Below are 20,010 nucleotides of genomic sequence, written 5' to 3'. Positions count from 1 at the left end.
CACCTTACCAGGTTCTGAGACTTACTTTAAAAGTACTGTTACTAAACAGTTTGATAAAGGAGTAGGGAAAGCAAAATAGAATGGTTATAAAATATGTAAGCTAGAAAACTCTCTAAAAACCGCTTGTAAATCTACCATAGATGGGAGAGAAATATGTAGTGATCTGAGCAGTTGAGAAAATTTTCATTGAGAAACTGATGTGAGTTTAATGATACAAATAGAAAAGATTTCTGAACATTAGAAAATAAGAAAGAAAAGCTACATAAAAGCTGCATGAATATATGCCAAAATATGCAAATAATGATACAACTATCATAGATCAATATTAACACTTAATGTTGCTGATTAATTAATATGACTTGATAGAACAACCAGTCCGTCTACCTATGAAAATGCACAGCCAATAGAAAAAATGTTCAGCTTTGCTGACAGGTGTACTTTATTTCTGTGGAGAAGTTTTAGTGTATTGTGAAACAGTTGGGTTTTTTAGAGGTCACTTTGGCAGCACATTAAGGTAACAGCAATTAAACTGTTTTGTACTCTTGTACCAGGTACTTATATTTTAGAAATTATATTACTGACAACTATACTTCAAGAGGAAATGTAAGTGTAAAATCCTTTATCACCACCTTACTCATAGTAGCAAAACTGTGGAAGCAATTTGTAGAGTTATTGTGAAGATAAAATTAGATTATGTAAATAACATTGCACAGTGCCTGACACAAAGCTAACATAAACTTACTATGTTTCATTACTAATAGCTCATGTGTACAATTATATATTTTACTTTAACATTTCAGTAATAATAAAATAGAATAAAATTTGATTTAAGATAGACGCTATTACATAAGCAAAGTTTATTGTCTAGAATAAACCACTAAAAAAGGAAACAAGAACTTTCCATTAAGGTTGAGATGTGTTTATACAGTTTTATCATTTTTGAAAATGAGTTATAATACTTGCCCCATTAGGACCTCACCATTGACATTTACTGAGTGCCCTTTTGCATGTTGGACTGTATTGGGTGTTGACCAAAACCTTATATAACAGCAGAAAAACTGATGGGAGAGGACAAGGAATCAGAAATACAAAGAAAACCATGAAATGTTTATCATAAAAGAGCAGCCAGTATCTTCAGCTCTAAACGTAGGCAAGGAAGGACTAGGAAAATAGCTCTGCTCAGTTATGAAAATGGGTGACATTTATTGAAGCATTTATATCATATGAGAATGAATTGATATTTAGAAAATAATTGTTTCATCCTTGTAAGACAAGTTGTATAGGCTTCTTTAAGACAGGAAAATGCAGTTTTAATTTTCACCTTTTTGCTTGTTTTCTGTTTATAATATATAAAATAATTCTTTATTACTTGATGTAAGTCATCATTGAGTCTATGCTGGAGGCTAAAAGGACTTTTCCTCTTAAACATCTGCATAATAACAAAGTCCCTTTGAAACGTTTATATTAATATACAATGTGAAATAAGAATTGTTACATATTGTAATGTCAGATTTTCTTTAACATTATAATATTTCCATATAATCACATTGGTAGGATGAACTTTCAGGTACTTGAAAAAAACTTTCAGGTACTTGTTTAAGCATCATTAAGAAAAACTATATAAAATAAGAAAATTTGGAAGTAATGGCAAGCTTATAAAGTAAATTGCTTTAAGCAGTTGATACCATTTAATTTGTAGTTAATTTGTTCAAAGCATCATTTAAATATAACTGAATTCATTCTGTGGGCAGAGTTAAGAGTCCTAGTGCCTTGGGAATGCCTAAATGTGTCAATCCTCCTAAGAGTGCCTCACCTTGGTTATGAATTTCAACTTTGAGTTAGTGTGTTTAGCTGTTTGAAGGTGTTAGAGAAAGCAAACCTGGCTGATGAAAAAAGCATTGAGTTCCATAAAGGATTAAAAAAACATGTATAGGCAAAGGAAGATAAAAGCAAGAAAATGTTTCCTTGGGAGTAATTTATATTCAGAACAGATTATTGCTTAATAATTGAAAAAGACCGAAGAAAAGGAATATTTATGTTTATATTAAGGATCTGTGGATTGTTTTGCTTTTTCCCCTTTCGGATTTGAAATTAATTTTCACTTTCTTGTTTCTGGAAGGCCTGAGAAAACTCAGAATTCATAATAGGATGAATGGTTACAGGGAATAAGTATCTGTGACAATTTCTAAATCACATTTTCCATATTGATTTAGGATCTTAAGTGTTGGCTAGTTTGGACCCTGAAATTCAAATTGTTGTTATTTTTCTTAGAGACAGGGTCTCACTCTGTTACCCAGGTTGAAGTGCAGTGGTACCAGAGCTCACTGCAACTTTGTACTCCTGGGCTTAAATGATCCTCCTGCCTTAGCCTCTTGAGTAGCTGAGAATATAGGCATTCACCATCACACCAGACTGATTTTTCTATTTTTTGTAGAGGCAGTCTTGGTCTCCAACTTCTAACCCCAAGCCATCCTCCTTCCTTAGCTTCCCAAATGGTAGAGTTAGCTCTACCCAGCCTGGAATTCAGATTATTTAAAAGTTCGACTGTTCCCAGAATTGGCATCTTCATTTGTTGTCTTATTTTTGGGGTTTCTTTTTATTCTACCAAAATAATTCTTTGACAAAGAAGTACTATGAAAACTTGACTGTGATATGGGAAACAATATGGAATATTTTGTTGTGTGGATCTAAAAGGCACTGAGGTATACTCTATTAGCAAAAATACATTGTGTCATTTTAAATTTCATTATAGCCTTATCTCTTGTCAATAATAACTAAGAATGTATTCTAATAAATTAAAAGTATCCATGGGTCTTGGGGATAGGACACAGTTGTAGGAACTTGTTTAACAAATGCAATCAGTGTAACCTAATTCTTTGTACCCTCAGTGAAACCCAAACAATAAAAAAAATCCATGGAATTAAGACCCACCCTCAGTATTCCTGCTGTAAACTGTAGAATAATGTATGCTAAAGCAATACTAAATATAAAAGTGATACTATTGTAATTTTTAAAAATCTAACTATTTTTATTTTTTGTATTTTGAAGGCAATCCAGCATCCAACAGATGAGAAGTTACAAGAGAAGGCATGGGGTGCAGTTGTTCCACTAGTAGGCAAATTAAAGAAATTCTACGAATTTTCTCAGAGGTTAGGTAAGTTGTAAGTTTTGTGATTATGATGTCCCTAGTAAAAAAGACATTACTTAGTGCCAGAATTATTTAGATTTTTTTTTTTTTTATGTTCATGGTGCTGAATATCTGTTACATAAGTAAAGCTGGCTTTTTAGTCTAAGACTACAGTGTGATCTTATCTTTTTTTTTTTTAATAGACTATTTATTTATTTATTATTTATTTGAGACAGAGTCTTACTTTGCTGCCCTTGGTAGAGTGCCATGGTGTCACAGCTCACAGCAGCCTCACAGTCTTTGGCTTAAGTGATTCTCTTGCCTCAGCCTGTAGCTGGGACTACAGGTACCCACCACAACACCTGACTAATTTTAGAGACGATGTCTCCCTTTGGTTCAGGCTGGCCTAGAACTAATGAGCTCAGATGATCCATCCACCTTGGCCTCCCACAGTGCTGGGATTATTGACATGAGCCACCACACCTGGCCCTGATCTTATTCTTCTTGTCAACCCAGGCTTTTGACTTACTTGGAGCATTTTTCTCTAAGAATTATAATTTCTACTAGGAAGTCTCTTTGGTTTCTTTGTGTGTTAAAGGGTCCTAATATGAGAGATCATTTGATGGTATTTCTCTTCATCTCTGTAATAAGTCCCTTCCCATATTTACGGAACTAATCCATAGGCCCTTGGGTTATTTTTAAAATTTTTTTTTTTTTTTTTTTTTTTGAGGCAGAGTCTCATTATGTCACCCTTGGTAGAGTGCTGTGGCATCACAGCTCACAGCAACCTCAAGATGTTGGGCTTAAGCGATTCTCTTGCCTCAGTCTCACATCACATCACATACCACCACAACACATGGAATGAACCTTAGGAGAAATAAATCATTTTTTCAAAATAATGAAAAACATTTTCTTCTTAATTGGTCTTCTTTACATCCACTCCTACACCTCTCTGAGATAATCTGTATACTTACAGTCCATTCTCCAGACTGCAGATGAAGTGGGATTTTAAAATGCTAATCTGATGAGGTCAGTTCTTTTTTTATGTGGCTTCTGCAGGTACATTAGGAAATCAAGGCCAGAGTGCTTAATGTACCATACAGATGTGTATGGTCTTAGTGTTTGCTTACTCTCCTTCTTGCACTCTGCATTCTACCTGTCTTGGTCTTCTTGAATTCCTCCATTACGTCATGCTCTTCTCAGCTTGGGGTCTGGCTCCCTGCCCTTTCTATCTACAGGCTCCTCAGTCCAGAAGTCAACTACTCAGGGAAGTCTTTTCCTGAGCCTTCAGTTAGTCACGGTCCTATCTTCCACTGTACCATGATACTGATATCTCAGCAGATATCATAATAGTAACCATTTGTCTTTCTTTTCTCAATATAATAAGGCATAAGAAGCATATCTGTCTTTCCTGACACAGGAACTAGGGAAAGTTAGAAGATAGTATGTTTTCTGACTTACTGAAGAAGACAGAGGATAATACCTATCATTTGATGTCATTGTGTAGATGAGAAATGTCTATGAAGTGTCTAGCTCAGTACTAGCTGTTATTTATAATCAGTAGATTAATATTTTACAAGGCTACAGAAGTAATTAGTCTGTAGTATTTATTTAGTATTACTCTCGGTAATAATCAGTAGTATTTTATAAGGTTACAGAAGGCTAAGTAGAATGTTGCCTTATTTGAGAGACAGTTTATTATGATTGAAAGAGGAGGGCTTTGGAGTTGGAAACACCTGGCATTTACTAGCTATCACATTGGGCTCTAACCTCATTGAAACACACTCCGTCCATCTGTAATCCCCAAGTCATAGTTGATTGTGAAAGTTATATTTGCAGTAAGATGTTGGCTCATATTTAAGTCTTCAGAAATAGTAGAGTTGGTATTTTTTTATGTTAACAATTGGTCTGACACATTTATTTGAATACTTTATTAATCTGACATTAATTTACTGATTTATAAACAATTATTTAAATAAATGTGATTTACTGATTAATGTCAGATTACCATTTAAATTTGTAAACTCTTGTTTTCCCTGATTAGAATCTAGTATTGTTTTACAACTCTATAATATGTTAACTGAATTATTTTGATTTCTATGATTTTTCTGAAGTGAAATATCAGTATTCCAAATTTTGAAAAATTATTTTGATGGATTTCAGGAGTACATGTGTTTTTTGTTGCACAGATGAATTATATAGTGGTGAAGTCAGGGCTTTTAGTGTACTTGTCACCCAAATAGTGTACATTTTGCCTGAAGGTAATTTTTTAAGTATTTCCATTTTTAAACACTGTATTTATTTGCATTCCAAAAGCAGCACTTATTTCAAAGAGACAAATTTATTTACTTGCATTCCAAAAGTAGCACTTATTTTAAAGACATAATTTTGCTCATATAATAAATCATAATAATTGTACTATAGTCCTGAGATGCCAAACTCCATGACACTTGAGAAACTTATAAAAGCAAAATTTTGTTCTCTGTAGTAGCTAAAAGAAGCAGCATATTCAGAGTATGAAAAGTTGTTAATTAATTTATAGCCACATACAGATATATGACTGTGAACACAGCCACTCAGTTGTGGGTGACAACTGCCATTTCATAAAACCTTATTCTGTACTATGTGGAAAGATGAAAGTAGTAGAAAATTTGTGGTTTGATTCAGTTACTTAATTCAAATTTATATTCTGCTTTATTTTGAACCTAGCTTTACTGAATTATGAACTCCTGAATTAATCCTTTTAAAGTTTTTATTCTATTTAATAGTATTCAGTTTGAATATTCAGTAAAAGTATTGTCATTAGCAATGACAAACTTTAAACTTGTTTGATTATATTTAGATTGTCTTTTAAAAGACTTTTTCTGGGACTTAAAATCATAAAATTGTGCATTGTTCACTTTTTTAATCTATTTTTCTTTAGAAGCAGCATTAAGAGGTCTTCTGGGCGCTTTGACAAGTACCCCATACTCTCCTACCCAGCATCTAGAGCGAGAGCAGGCTCTTGCTAAACAGTTTGCAGAAATTCTTCATTTCACACTCCGGTTTGATGAACTCAAGGTAGAATTTTCTGCTGGCCCTGATTGTTATGAAAATCATGAGTCTTTCAATGAGTACTAGGAGGAGAAGCCTGGAAACCTTGTTAAAATGTATTTAAGTGATTGCTGGACCTTAATAAAAGAAGAAAACTTGATTTAAAAATTATGTTGGGTCTTTTTATGTGTAGGGTGCCTTTTTTATATACAGGCATTTTTTAAAAATAGTGTGTAATTTTAAAATGCATACGTACTTTATAGATACCTTGTATTATGTATAGCAAATAGTAAATCACCCAATATTTGGTCTTCATTTAACTTTGTTTTATAAAATCATCTCTGAAAATAACAATTTTACGTTTCTTTTCTAATATTTTTTCTTTCTGCTCATCAGTTGTTTTCAGTGTTCTTTTCTATTAAAATGTTAATTTTTCCTCCTCCTCCTCCTTTCTCTTCCTTCCTTCCCTTTCTCTTTTTCTTCCTCTCGGACTCTTCATAGTACTTACAACTAAGAGTGAGTGTAAAGGAATAAGCACTAGGTTTCTTATCAAGAGACCTAAGCTCCAGTTTAGATTCTGCCATAGTAACCAATTAATGGTATGATGGGCAGATCCTTTGACTTTTTATGGTCTGAGGTGCCCTGTCTAGGAAATGGAAGAGTTGGATTTCCTAACGTCGATATTTTATGATTGTGTCATAGACAACTACTTATCCTCTTGTTAATATTTTGAGCACAAATGATTTGTATGTAAAATATTAGTTCATGTGAAGATTATAGTCTCTTAACCATATGTACATACTTTTTTCATTGTAATATTTCAAAAAAAATTCTTATACATTCTTTTAAATTACATTTAGTAATATTTTTTGGTAACAAGCTTTTAGTACATAATCTGGAAATTATTGAAAAGAAGAAGAAAAGTATACTCTAAAAGAATCTATGTGGTTTTATATGTTTAATAAGGAATAAATAAATACATGTTTATTACAAGCCTTTTTTTTATTAAATCATAGCTGTGTATAGTAATTACAAGCCATTTTGAATGATACTGGCTTTAGTTCTTAAAATTACAAATTAGAAAAGGTTTCATACTAGTTAAGTATAGTTTACTTACTAGTTTATTTGGTAGATTTTTTACCTATTTTTTAATATTATTATTTAGTGTGTAACACATTTTTCTTTCTAAATGTATTCTCTAGATGACAAATCCTGCCATACAAAATGATTTCAGCTATTATAGAAGAACATTGAGTCGTATGAGGATTAATAATGTACCAGTAAGTGAATGCTTTGAGTTAAGGGGGGTGGTAAGAAGAATTGAACTCTCAAATCTATTGATTTTATTCTTTTATTCATTGTTAATTCAGATAATGCTAAAGTTAGTAATAGGAACAGCCTGACAATAGGAGGCAGAAAGAGCAAACTGCAGCAGACCATAGGTGTTTGGGTATTGTTCCTCTCTATCCCACGACTACCCCAATAAAATTGCTTGTCTGTGTAATATTGATGCTTATAAAGTTTCTATATGTATTCTCATTTTTAACTGTACAAACATTTTGAGAATTATTTCTTAAGAGTTTTTGCCTCTGTATTGTTAGAATGGAAGACTCTTGCAGAGCAATTCACCTGGGTTAAGAGAAATAAGTAAAGTGAGCAAGAGAGGAGTGTGAGAGGTCATGGACATTAGCATAGCTGTGCCTGAGAGGGTTGTTGGAGAAGATGGCTTCTGGGCCTATTCTTTGGCTAAGATTAAAACATCTCCTGGTTTGTTTAGTTCTGTAACCTCTTGGCATCCTCCAATTAAGCAGTTTATTTTTACACTTTTCTACTTCTAAGTAGTTAAATATCATAAGTAAAACCTTAGACAGGAAGAAAATACTTTCTTGTTCTCTGTGTATTTTGAAGACTGATGTTATGCTAATAGGTATGAAAAATGGAGAAATTTAGAAACCAATCCCAGCCTCGAGTAGATAGTTTCTTAGAGAAATACTGTAACTATGGAAGGAGTGGTTAAGAGGCAGAAGAGATTTAAAATAAAAATACCAAAGGAGACCATTCACTATTTTTTTATCATTAAATAAATATTTCATGAAGTGATTGGTCTAAGACAGACGCTGGGTCAGAGGAAAAGAAACATCTATTACTTGTATTTATTTGGTTGTGCATAGATCAATTCCTGGTGTTTTAATTCCTTAAAACGACTTTAAGATCTGTCTTTTTCATACCCACCATATAAAAAAAAAGAAAAGCAAAACACTCAGTGTTCTACTATAGCAATCCTTGTCCTCACAGTAAAGTCATCTTCGCACTATCTTTTACCCTCAGTAATTACAGAGAAAGCCAGTTGTTCCCAAGCGAAATATTTCTCAATCTCTTTTCCACCCCCCTTTGTATGTTCTACTATTTCTGTCCCAGCCGAGCACCTTTAACAATTCCTGCCCTCGTTTTTGGTGGTTATACTATAGCAGCATAACTCATTTTCTGACCTGCAGTCCTTTCCCTTTTTGGTACACTCTGCCCACTATCATCAGTCAATTTTCTTTAGAAAGTTTACTTTGTCGTCTTTCATTTCCTTCACCCAGCAACTCTAAATGGCTTCCCATTCTTTTTTTTTTTTTAAGTTTTTGGCCAGGGCAGGGTTCAAACCCACCACCCCTGGTATTTGGGGCTAGCGCCCCACTCCTTGAGCCCCAGGTGCCACCCAATGACTTTCCATTCTAAAGAAAAATATGAACTTAAGTCAGTATTTCAGGCGGTTTATAATGAGACCCCAACTGTAACCTTTCATTCGTTTCTGTCCATTTTTATACTGAATATGCTAAATTACACTCTATTGAGTGATTTGAAAACATGCTTCTTCTCCCTGCCAGGTTAGAATGCCTGGTTCATGTGCCTGACATCACCTTCAAAAGCCTAACTCTTCTGAGTCCTTCTTAGTTTCTTCTACTCTAACTTAATCTTTATCCCCTTATTTGTCATCATCTGTTAGTGTTCTATTATGGATACTTGTGTGTTCCTCAGGGCAGAATGCAATTTGATAATCATCTTTCTGTCCTCCGTACATAGCATTTACAATAATCTCTTGTATGTAGTAGGCAGTCTACCAGGGTTCTAGTTAATTTCTTAATATCAGTTAAAATACTTTTGAAGGTATTAATCTTTTAAAACTAATAACATAATTTTTTATTTTTAAAGAAAAGTATATGTACAGATGAGGGTCTAAAATGTGATTTGTTAAGGGTGTGTATTAGATGAACTTAATAAGCATTAATGAGATAGGTACCCTGTCTTGGTCTTTTTATAAATTTTGGCATATTTAATAATTTACAAACTTAATATGAGGTGCTCTTAACTGTCCACACAGGCAGAAGGAGAAAATGAAGTAAATAATGAATTGGCAAATCGAATGTCTTTGTTTTATGCTGAGGCAACTCCAATGCTGAAAACCTTGAGTGATGCCACGACAAAATTTGTATCAGAGGTAAGGATTTGGGGGGTTGTTCTCTTCCTTCCTTCCTTCCTTCTATTTTAGCAAGTCTCATACCTTTAAACATTGTCTCAGAGCTGACAGACTCTGTTAGCAGTACACAGCCAAATCGAATTCTTGGTTAGCTTTTCTAACCCTGCCCTTTCTTTAGTCTTTCCTTTCTCAATTAGTAGTACCATTGTGCAAGCAGAAAACTATTCTAAATTCCATTCTTTATCTTATTCTCGACAGTGTTATTGGCTGTCCCTCCAAAATACATCATGGTATGTCAAATGTATCCCTTCTCTCACTGCCTGTCCAGACCAGACCCTCTCATCTGGATTACTGCATTCATGTTCCAGTCGTTCTTATTTCCTTCATTTTTGCCCATCTATTGTCCTTTCTCTATGCAGGAGCCAAGTAATCTTGAAACATAAACATTGTCTCTGTGCTTAAAATGTTCCCAGTGACTTCCTAGTTCAAATGCCTGATGGCCTATAAGGCTCTACACCTCTGATCTTGTCTGTATGGTCAGGTTTTCCCCCAGCTGGTCTTGGCTGTCTTGCTTATAGTTGTATCCCCAGAACATGGGAAATCGTGCTTAGAATTTACTGAATTATTTAGGAGAATAGGGAGTAGGAACCAGATTTTAAAGTTGCTAATATTTCATATTATGCTAAGTTTTAAATTATACTTAAGATGTGACTTTGTTGCTTCCTTTTTTTTTCTCCATACACTTTTACAGAATAAAAATTTACCAATAGAAAATACTACAGATTGTTTAAGCACCATGGCTAGTGTATGCAGAGTCATGCTTGAAACGCCGTGAGTATTAGCTGATTTTTTTTCACTTTTAACAGTGTTGTTGAGATGATTGGTGTTTCAAAATGTGTCCAAAAATAAACATGTCTTGTTCGAAAGATGGAAATTAAGAATATTCTGGTACTGATTTTTTACATATGAACAAATTAAAATAATTTGGCAGCTTAATGTAACTTCTGTTTAAGTATAAAGAAGAGTGGGTTTTCAGGCTAGTCTGATTCTTTAGAACATAGATGTTGTGGTATGTGGTTCAGGGGTAGAGGGTGGATAGGAAAAAGCTTTAAAGCTTTTCAGTTAGGCTTCTCATAAAGGTTCTTTCTCCATTTTTAGTAAAGAATCTGCCTTTTTTTCACAGAGCCAAAATTATTCTTCCATTTATCCATTTTTACCTCAGTATTAATTCTCATTCTTTATTGTTTTTCGACACAAACCTGAATTCTCTCTTGAGTTTTTGTGTTCTCTGCAGCATTTATGATGCATAAGAAAACGTATTCTGTATGAATTTTCTTATTAGTATGAGGAAAGAATCCCTCTTGGATTCTTGAAACATGACAACATTTAGGTCAACAATGGGCCACATGTAGGACAGCACTCCCATAAGACTATCATGGAGCTGAAGACTCCTGTCACCTGGTGATGTTGTAGCCATCATTAGGGGTAGCACAAACCAAAAGAGTCAAAAGTTAAAAAGAAAATGTCAAAGTAAAAAAGTTACAGTAAGCTAAGGGTAATTTGTTATTGAGAAGAATTTTTTATATGTTTAGTTTAGCCTAAGTGCACCATCTTTATAAAGTTTGTGATAGTGTGCAATTAATGTCCTAGGCCTTCACATGCAGTCAGCACTCACTCACTCCCTCTCCACTCTCACCCTGAGCAAGTTGCAGTCCTACAAGCTCTACTCATGTTAAGTGCCCTATACAGGTATAGCATTTGTAATCTTTTTTAGTGTATTTTTACTGTACCTTTTCTTTTTTCTGAGACAGAGGCTTGTTCTGTTGCCCCAGGCTAGAGTGGCGTAGTGTCGGCCTCACAGCAGCCTCAAACTCCTGGGTTCAAGTGATCCTCTTGACTCAGCCTCCTGAGTAGCTGGGACTGCAGACACCCATGAGATGCCCAGCTAATATTTTTATTTTTAGTAGAGGTCTCACTCTTGCTCAAGCTAGTCTCGAACTCCTGAGCTTAAGAGATCCTCCTGCCTCAGACCCCCAGAGTGCTAAGATTACAGGCATGAGCCATTGCACCTGGCCTACTGTACCTTTTCTATGTTTAGATACACAAATGCTTAGCATTGTGTTACAGTGGCCTACAGTATTCAGTACAGTAACATGCTAAACAGATTTGTAGCCTAGGAGCAGTAGGACATACCATACAGCCTAGAAGTATAGTTGACTGTACCCTCTAGGGTTGTAAAAGTATACTCTGATGTTTACACAATGTCAGAATCCCCTTAGGGCACATTTCTTAGAACTTCCCCTGTCATTAAGCAATGTGTGACTGTTTATGGGTTTTTACTAGATAATCACCTTTGTATTCCTAGCACATTCTGTTTTCCAACGCACTATTATTAATATATGCATCATCTTACTGAAAAACCTTATGAAGTCAGAGGGCAGCTGTCATCATAATCCTCCTCCTCCTCTCTTAAGGGAGTGAGGTCCTGAGAAATGAAGAGATGGCTGACTGCATCCCCATGTGCCTGGATGTCTCTATCCTGGTTTTGTACCTGCTGTCCTCCCAGACTTTATTCTATATAGATAAAATTTCTTTTTCCCAAATGAGAAAAGAATATGATTGAATTTTAGTAAGACTCAAATCCATTAATGTAATAATGTGTTTAGATCTAGTTAGCCTCTGAATAGCAAATCTACTTGCTCTATTAAGCTGGTGACTTTTCTCCTCATATTGATGGCAACAGCCTTAGGTAGCATCCAAAGCTTATACTTAGGTACTAATTTTGATTCTGTGAAACTGTTGCTCTCTGTCCAGTAGACGGGCTAATATCCTGAGGTGGGTACAGATATCAGACTAGAATATGTAGGTGATGACTGCTCTACCCACCACCTTCACTCTCTTGGAATCTCGTGGAAAATAGGGTTAATGTTACCATCCCTTTTAGAGACCAAAGGGGTAAGTCCTCATCAACTGAAAGTGGGTCAGCTCAGCAAAGTATTTTGTGTTGGGCCTCTTCTATCCATGTCTTTTCTGCCCTCTAGGGAATACAGAAGCAGATTTACAAATGAGGAGACAGTGTCATTCTGCTTGAGGGTAATGGTGGGTGTCATAATACTCTATGACCATGTACATCCAGTGGGAGCATTTGCCAAAACTTCCAAAATTGATGTAAGTTATGTATTGTTTTATATATTTCCAAACAGTTTCCATACATAGAAACCATAAGCTGTTATTTTATTTAAATAGCTACCAGGCTAGATGCTTATAGAACTCAGGTTTATAGTTTGTATGAATAGTGGAAGGGTGTTTGTTTGTTTGTTTGTTTTGTTTTGTTTTTTGAGACAGAGTCTCACTTTGGTGCCCTCAGTAGAGTGCCGTAGTGTCATAGCTCACGGCAACCTCAAACTCTTGGGTTCAAGTGATTCTCTTGCCTCAGCCTCCCTAGTAGCTGGGACTACAGGCGCCCACCACAGCTCCTGGCTGTTTTTTGGAGACAAGGTCTCACTCTGGCTCAGGCTGATCATGAACCTGTGAGCTCAGGCAATCCACCTGCCTCGGCTTCCCAAGTGCTAGGATTGCAGGAGTAAGCACCGCACCCAGCAATAGTGGTAGGTTTTTATCTTTTCTTTTCTCTTGCTGTATTTCTTGTGGCTTGCATATAGGAGGAATGATTGAAGGAAGAGACTGTATTGTCTTTAGAGTATCCCCTTGTACAAGGGAAGATCCTTGTACATACTTGGCAATATAAGAAATTTCATAATCATGTCCTTTAATTCCTTTGGTTAAAGCCATTTCAAACAAAAGGCTTATTTCAAGATGCATATAACAGGTCAGTAGTGGTACTTCAATAAAAAAAGTTGAAGACTTTATATATTTTCCTTCTCCTACTCAATGATAGTAATTTGTGATTATAGCCAAGTTTCTGTTTTCATTGTCTCAGTAAAAGTTCATGTTAATTTTAAGTCTTTTTTTGTTTGTTTCCTATTTTATAGTTTCTTTCCTCTCCCTCTCACATCTAGTTCATTTTGGTGAGAATTTTCTTCTAGTCTCCCCTTCATAGCTAGTTCAGGCTCATAGCATTTCAGATCTTGATTACTACTTGCTGGTCGGTCTTCTGCCTTCATACACATGTAACATGCAGAAAGAAATAAGTTAACATTTATTGTGTGGTTTCTGTGTCCCAGGAATTTTGCAATTGTTGTCCCTTGTGACTCTGAAAATACTCCTAGGATGTAGGTATTCTTTCTTTTACTGACACAGCAGCTATTCAGAAAATTAAGTCACAGAATTGCTAGTGAATTGTCAAGTGGGGGCTGAACCTGGATCACTCTGGCTTTGAAGCAGGTGTCCGTTCTGCTGTTAAGCTTCTTTACAATAACCCTGCTAGCCTTTCTTAAATACCACCTTCACTGAGTCGCAGCGAGCCCCGCCTGCCTGGCATAACAGTTCCCGATGAGTTATCCTGGCCATTAGGGCTCCCTCCAACTTTGAGTTCAGCCTTGCAAAAATTCCTGTCTTCTGTATGTGATACTTTATTACTTTCTCCATGAGCTTCTACCTGGAAAGTTTTTCTTTTCCTTGCTAACATATCTCTTCTGTCCTTTAAATTGCTACTTAGTACCTTCTGCAGAAAGTCTTCCCCTTAGCAAACCTTTGCTTCTCATTAATGTGGGTGGTATTTGCGTTTGACTGACTTGGTTCTCAGTTTTTTACAAAAAAAACCTGAAAATATTAACACTTAAATAGGTTTCTTTTTTTCTGCCTTAAGAATAATTAATCTGATATAGTATGTAATCTCTTGAGTTCTGTAGTTGTGTTCCTAGTCTATTTTACTATTTTGAAAATGAATGTTATATGAAAAAAATGGGTATTTACCTTTCTGTTTTCTTTTTCCTTAGATGAAAGGTTGTATCAAAGTTCTTAAGGACCAACCTCCTAATAGTGTAGAAGGTCTTCTAAATGCTCTCAGGTATGTGTATGTATGTGGACATCTGTATGGAAAAGTATGTAAGGAAAATGACTGGTTTATGTATATGTAAAGAAAATGCTTTTAAATGTGAATAGCACAACACGTGAAAATAAATGTTCCATAAGGATTAAACAAAATAAAAAGAAATGGTTAAGCTAGAAATAGAAAGATCTCATTTTGCTTACCTGTAATCTTGCTTCTAAATAGTGGTTACAGTATTTTATAATGAGCAATGTATGTATAAATGAGAATAGCAGTTCCATTTATTTCTTGGTTGACAATTTTGGCTTGTACTTTTTGTTCCTCTTGAAAGAGGGACTGCTGCTTTCTTTCTTTCTCTTTTTTTTTTAATAATTTTTTTTCGAGAATGTGTTCCAGCTCCATCCATGTAAACATGAAAAAGGTAAAGTCTCCATCTTTCTTTAAGGCTTCATGATATTCCATGGTGTACATATACCACAATTTATTTTTTTTATTTATCTTTTTTTTTGTAGAGACAGAGTTTCACTTTATGGCCCTCGGTAGAGTGCCGTGGCCTCACACAGCTCACAGCAACCTCCACCTCCTGGGCTTAAGTGATTCTCTTGCCTCAGCCTCCTGAGTAGCTGGGACTACAGGCGCCCACCACAACGCCCGGCTATTTTTTGGTTGCAGTTTTGGCCGGGGCCGGGTTCATATACCACAATTTATTAATCCATTCGTGGATCGATGGGCACTTGGGCTTTTTCCATGACTTAGCAATTATGAATTGAGCTGCAATAAACCTTCTGGTACAAATATCTTTGTTATAATGTGATTTTTGGTCTTCTGGGTATATACCTAATAGGGGAATTATAGGATTGACTGGCAGATCTCTAAGTATTCTCTAAACATCTTTCCAAAAGGAATGTATTAATTTGCATTCCCACCAGCAGTGTAGGAGTGTTCCCTTTTCTCCACATCCACGCCAACATCTCTGGTCTTGGGATTTTGTGATATGGGCTAATCTTACTGAAGTTAGATGATATCTCAGAGTAGTTTTGATTTACATTTCTCTGATGATTAAGGATGATGAGCATTTTTTCATATGTCTGTAGGCCGTGTGCCTGTCTTCTTCAGAGAAGTTTCTCTTCAAGTCCCTTGCCCAGCCTGTGATGGGATCACTTGTTCTTTTCTTGCTTATACGTTTGAGTTCTCTGTGGATTCTGGTTATTAAACCTTTGTCGGAGACATAACTTGCAAATATCTTCTCCCATTCTGAGGGCTGTCTGCTTGCTTTACTTACTGTGTTCTTGGCTGTGCAGAAGCTTTTTAGTTTGATCAGGTCCCAGTAGTGTATTTTTGAAGCTGCTTCAATTGCCCAGGGGGTCCTCTTCATAAAATACTCACCCAGACCGATTTCTTCAAGAGTTTTCCCTGCACTCTCTTCTAGTATTTTTATAGTTTCATGTCTTAAGTTTAAACCTTTAATCCAATGAGAGTCTGTCTTAGTTAATGGTGAAAGGTGTGGGTCCAGTTTCAGTCTTCTACAGGTTGCCAGCCAGTTCACCCAGCACCATTTGTTAAATAGGGAATCTTTTCCCCACTGAATGTTTTGAATTGGCTTGTCAAAGATCAAATAACGGTAAGCAGCTGGATTCATCTCTTGGTTCTCTATTCTGTTCCATACATCTACCTCTCTGCTTTTGTGCCAGTACCATGCTGTTTTGATCCCTATCGATTTATAGTACAGTCTCAGGTTTGGGAGCATGATTCCTCCTGCTTTGTTTTTATTTCTGAGTAAAGTCTTGGCTATTCGAGGTTTTTCTGATTCCATAAAAAACGAAGTATTATTTTTTCAGGGTCTTTAAAGTATGACAGTGGAGCTTTAATAGGGATTGCATTAAAATTGTATATTGCTTTGGGTAGTATGGACATTTTAACAATGTTGATTCTTCCCAACTATGAGCATGGTATGTTTTTCCATTTGTTAACATTTTCAGCTATTTCTTTTCTTAGAGTTTCATAGTTCTCTTTATAGAGATCTTTCACATCCTTTGTTAGATAAACTCCCAAATATTTCATCTTCTTTGGCTAAGTCATAGAAAAAGCCCAAGTGCCCATCAATCCACGAATGGATTAATAAATTGTGGTATATGCACACCATGGAATATTAGACAGCCTTAAAGAAAGATGAAGACTTTACCTCTTTCGTGTTTACATGGATGGAACTGGAACATATTCTTCTTAGTAAAGTATCTCAAGAATGGAGGAAAGAGTATCCAATGTACTCAGCTCTACTATGAAACTAATTTATGGCTTTCATAGGAAAGCTATAACCCAGTCATAACCTAAGAATATGGGGAAGGGGGAAAGGGAGGGGAGAGGATGGACGGAGGGAGGGTGATTGGTGGGATTACACCTATGGTGCATCTTACAAGGGTACATGTGAAACTTAGTAAATGTAGAATGTAAATGTCTTAACACCATAACTAAGAAAATGCCAGGAAGGCTATGTTAACCAGTGTGATGAAAATATGTCAAATGGTATATAAAACCAGCATATGGTGCCCCATGATCCCATTAATGTACATAGTTATGATTTAATAATAAAATAAAGTAAAAATGCTCATCATCCTTAATCATCAGAGAAATGCAAATCAAAACTACTTTGAGATATCATCTAACTCCAGTAAGATTAGCCCATATCACAAAATCCCAAGACCAGAGATACTGGCATGGATGTGGAGAAAAGGGAACTTCTACACTGCTGGTGGGAATGCAAATTAATAATTCCTTTTGAAAAGATGTGTAGAGAACACTTAGAGATCTAAAAATAGACCTGCCATTCAATCCTATAATTCCTCTGCTAGGTACATACCCAGAATACCAAAAATCACATTATAACAAAGATATTTGTACCAGAATGTTTATTGCAGCCCATTTCTTTTTTTTTTTTTTTTTTGAGACAGAGGTCTCAAGCTGTCACCTTGGGTAGAGTTCTGTGGCGTCACAGCTCACAGCAAACTCAGACTCTTAGGCTTAAGTGATTCTTTTGCCTCAGCCTTCCAAGTAGCTGGGACAATAAACGCCCAGCTATTTGTTTTCCTTCTTATGTTGGGGGGCAAGAGAGTGGTGTAGTTGTCGTCGTTGGGCAGGCCCTGCCTGGATTTGAACGTGCCAGCTCTGTGTAGGCGTCAAGTCTCTTTCTTCTTTTTTAATAAAAATAATACATGCTCTGGGCGGCGCCTGTGGCTCGGTCGGTAGGGTGCCGGCCCCATATACCAAGGGTGGCGGGTTCAAGCCCGGCCCCGGCCAAACTGCAACCAAAAAAAAATAGCCGGGCGTTGTGGCGGGCGCCTGTAGTCCCAGTTACTCGGGAAGCTGAGGCAAGAGAATCGCTTAAGCCCAGGAGTTGGAGGTTGCTGTGAGCTGTGTGAGGCCACGGCACTCTACCGAGGGCCATAAAGTGAGACTCTGTCTCTACAAAAAAAAAAATAATAATACATGCTCCTTATAAACAGTGCCTTGAGCATCTCTCACCTGGTCGTTGGTAGCACCCTCTGCTGCTGCTCTGCTCCCCACAGTCTTCCCTTAACAGCCAGAGTGATCATTTCCAAACAGGTGGCTAATAACCTCTGTTGACTTTCATTGCTTTTGAAATACTCCCCAGAGTCCTTCCTGTGTGTTGCCGCCTCGTGAGCACTGGACCAGGCCTCTGCCTGTTTCCAGAGCCTTTTGTACTTTCCTCCTTTGCTGTGAGGCTTTGCCCCTTCTGTGATATCAGTGCACCCTTCTTACTCCCTGTGTTGGGTGGTAAACTCCTAAAGCAGTGCCTGACGCAGGTTTGCTTATTGGATTTCTTCTAAGGGGATGCTGTGATGAATCCTTTCAGTAATTGTTTTAAGTCATTCTTTTTTGGATCCCTAAATTGGATTGCTATGCTTGTGGCAGAACACTCCTGCCTAGAAATAACACCATGTGGAGAATTGAGACATTTTATGGCTACGACATCTATAGGAGTTGAGGTAAAATATGGAGTAGAACAGGGTTTTGCAGATGTTTCTGTAAAGGACCAGAGAGGAAGTAAATATTTTAGGCCTTATGGGTCATGTGGTTTCTGTCACAGCTCCGCAGTTCTGCCATTGTGGCAAGAAGGTAACCACAGAGTGAGTCAACACAGTGTGTTCCAATCAAGTTTTATATGTAAGCACTGAAATTTGGATTTCTTACCATTTTCACATGATCATGAAATATTGCTATTCTTTTGATCTTCTTTCCCCCTAACCACTCAAAAGACAAAAAAAGAGATTATTTATACACACACACACACACACACACACACTTACTTGGATCACAGGCCATGCCAAAATAGATGGTGGATTGGATTTGGCCCAGGGGCCATAATTTGCCAACCTCTGGGATAGGAGAATAATTTTCCTCAGAATGAGATGTCACATCTAATTGCTTACTTGGGAGTTGAAGCAGTCATTTGAACAAGGTTGTAGCCTAGTTAAACAGGTGTCGGCTATCCTACTGGCAGAGTGTGAGGAGGACAAGCCAGGCAGAACCTGAGAAGGGTTAAAGCTGTGGTGCAAAGGCACGACTTTGTGAGAGAAGATCTTCCTCACCAGTTACTCAGCTTGTTGTAATTAAAGAACTCAATGCAGACTTTTAAAAAATTCTCTAAAATTAATCAATTTTTTTTTTTAAGGTACACAACAAAACATTTGAATGATGAGACTACCTCCAAGCAAATTAAATCCATGCTGCAATAACAGTTCTGGAATAAGCCCCTGCTCTACGCAGAAGACAGTATTCTGCAGTGACTGAGAATGCACAGTTTTTTAGTGATTGCAATTACTATCTCATTTATTCTTGCTTTCATTTCTTTCCTCAGTTCCTCTTCCCTCTTTTTTAATCATGTTCTTGTTCTTAAGACTTCTTTTCTGTGCCAAAATCAGTAAAGTTACACTCTGAAAGGATAGTGTCCTTTCAAACAGGCCATCTAAGGCAGCTAATTATGCATTGCATTGGGATCTCTACTGAAAAAAATTCTGTGACTTGAACTAAATATTTTTAAATGTGGATTTTTTTTTTTGAAACTAATATTTAATATTGCTTCTCCTGCATGGCAAAACTGCCTATTCTGCTATTTAAAAACCCTCAATGACTTTATTTTCTACTGCCGCTTTTTTCATGTGCAGCCAAAATGAAAATGTGTAAATTAACTGTGTTGTACAGATGGTACCCAACACACACTTTTTTTAAATTAGTAAGACTTTTGTTTAAAGTTTTGAGTTTGCATTTTGACTTTTTTTGTAAGGATGTATGTTGTGTGTTTAACCTTTATTAACTAACGTTAAAACTGTGATGTGTGCGTAGAATATTACGTATGCATGTTCATGTTTAAAGAATGGCTGTTGATGATAAAATAAAAATCAGCTTTCATTTTTCTAA

The 20,010-nt window shown here is 36.3% G+C and overlaps 1 protein-coding gene across 25 annotated transcripts in view; it reads left to right on the top strand.

The window, feature by feature from the left end:
• The window catches only part of CYRIB (CYFIP related Rac1 interactor B), a 154,650-nt gene extending 134,640 nt beyond the window's left edge, over positions 1-20,010 (top strand). For all 25 annotated transcript variants that reach the window (XM_053558744.1, XM_053558743.1, XM_053558721.1 and 22 more), the window contains 8 exons: positions 3,049-3,154; positions 6,051-6,187; positions 7,363-7,440; positions 9,528-9,644; positions 10,375-10,454; positions 12,665-12,791; positions 14,522-14,592; positions 19,265-20,010. In XM_053558744.1, the coding sequence (XP_053414719.1) occupies positions 7,363-7,440; positions 9,528-9,644; positions 10,375-10,454; positions 12,665-12,791; positions 14,522-14,592; positions 19,265-19,328 (537 nt within the window). In that variant the 5' untranslated portion in view covers positions 3,049-3,154; positions 6,051-6,187 and the 3' untranslated portion in view covers positions 19,329-20,010. The remainder of the gene's footprint in view (positions 1-3,048; positions 3,155-6,050; positions 6,188-7,362; positions 7,441-9,527; positions 9,645-10,374; positions 10,455-12,664; positions 12,792-14,521; positions 14,593-19,264) is intronic.

This window comes from Nycticebus coucang, chromosome 13, assembly GCF_027406575.1.
Source record: "Nycticebus coucang isolate mNycCou1 chromosome 13, mNycCou1.pri, whole genome shotgun sequence".
Classification (NCBI taxonomy): domain Eukaryota; kingdom Metazoa; phylum Chordata; class Mammalia; order Primates; family Lorisidae; genus Nycticebus; species Nycticebus coucang.
This window is presented reverse-complemented; position numbering and strand designations above follow the sequence as displayed.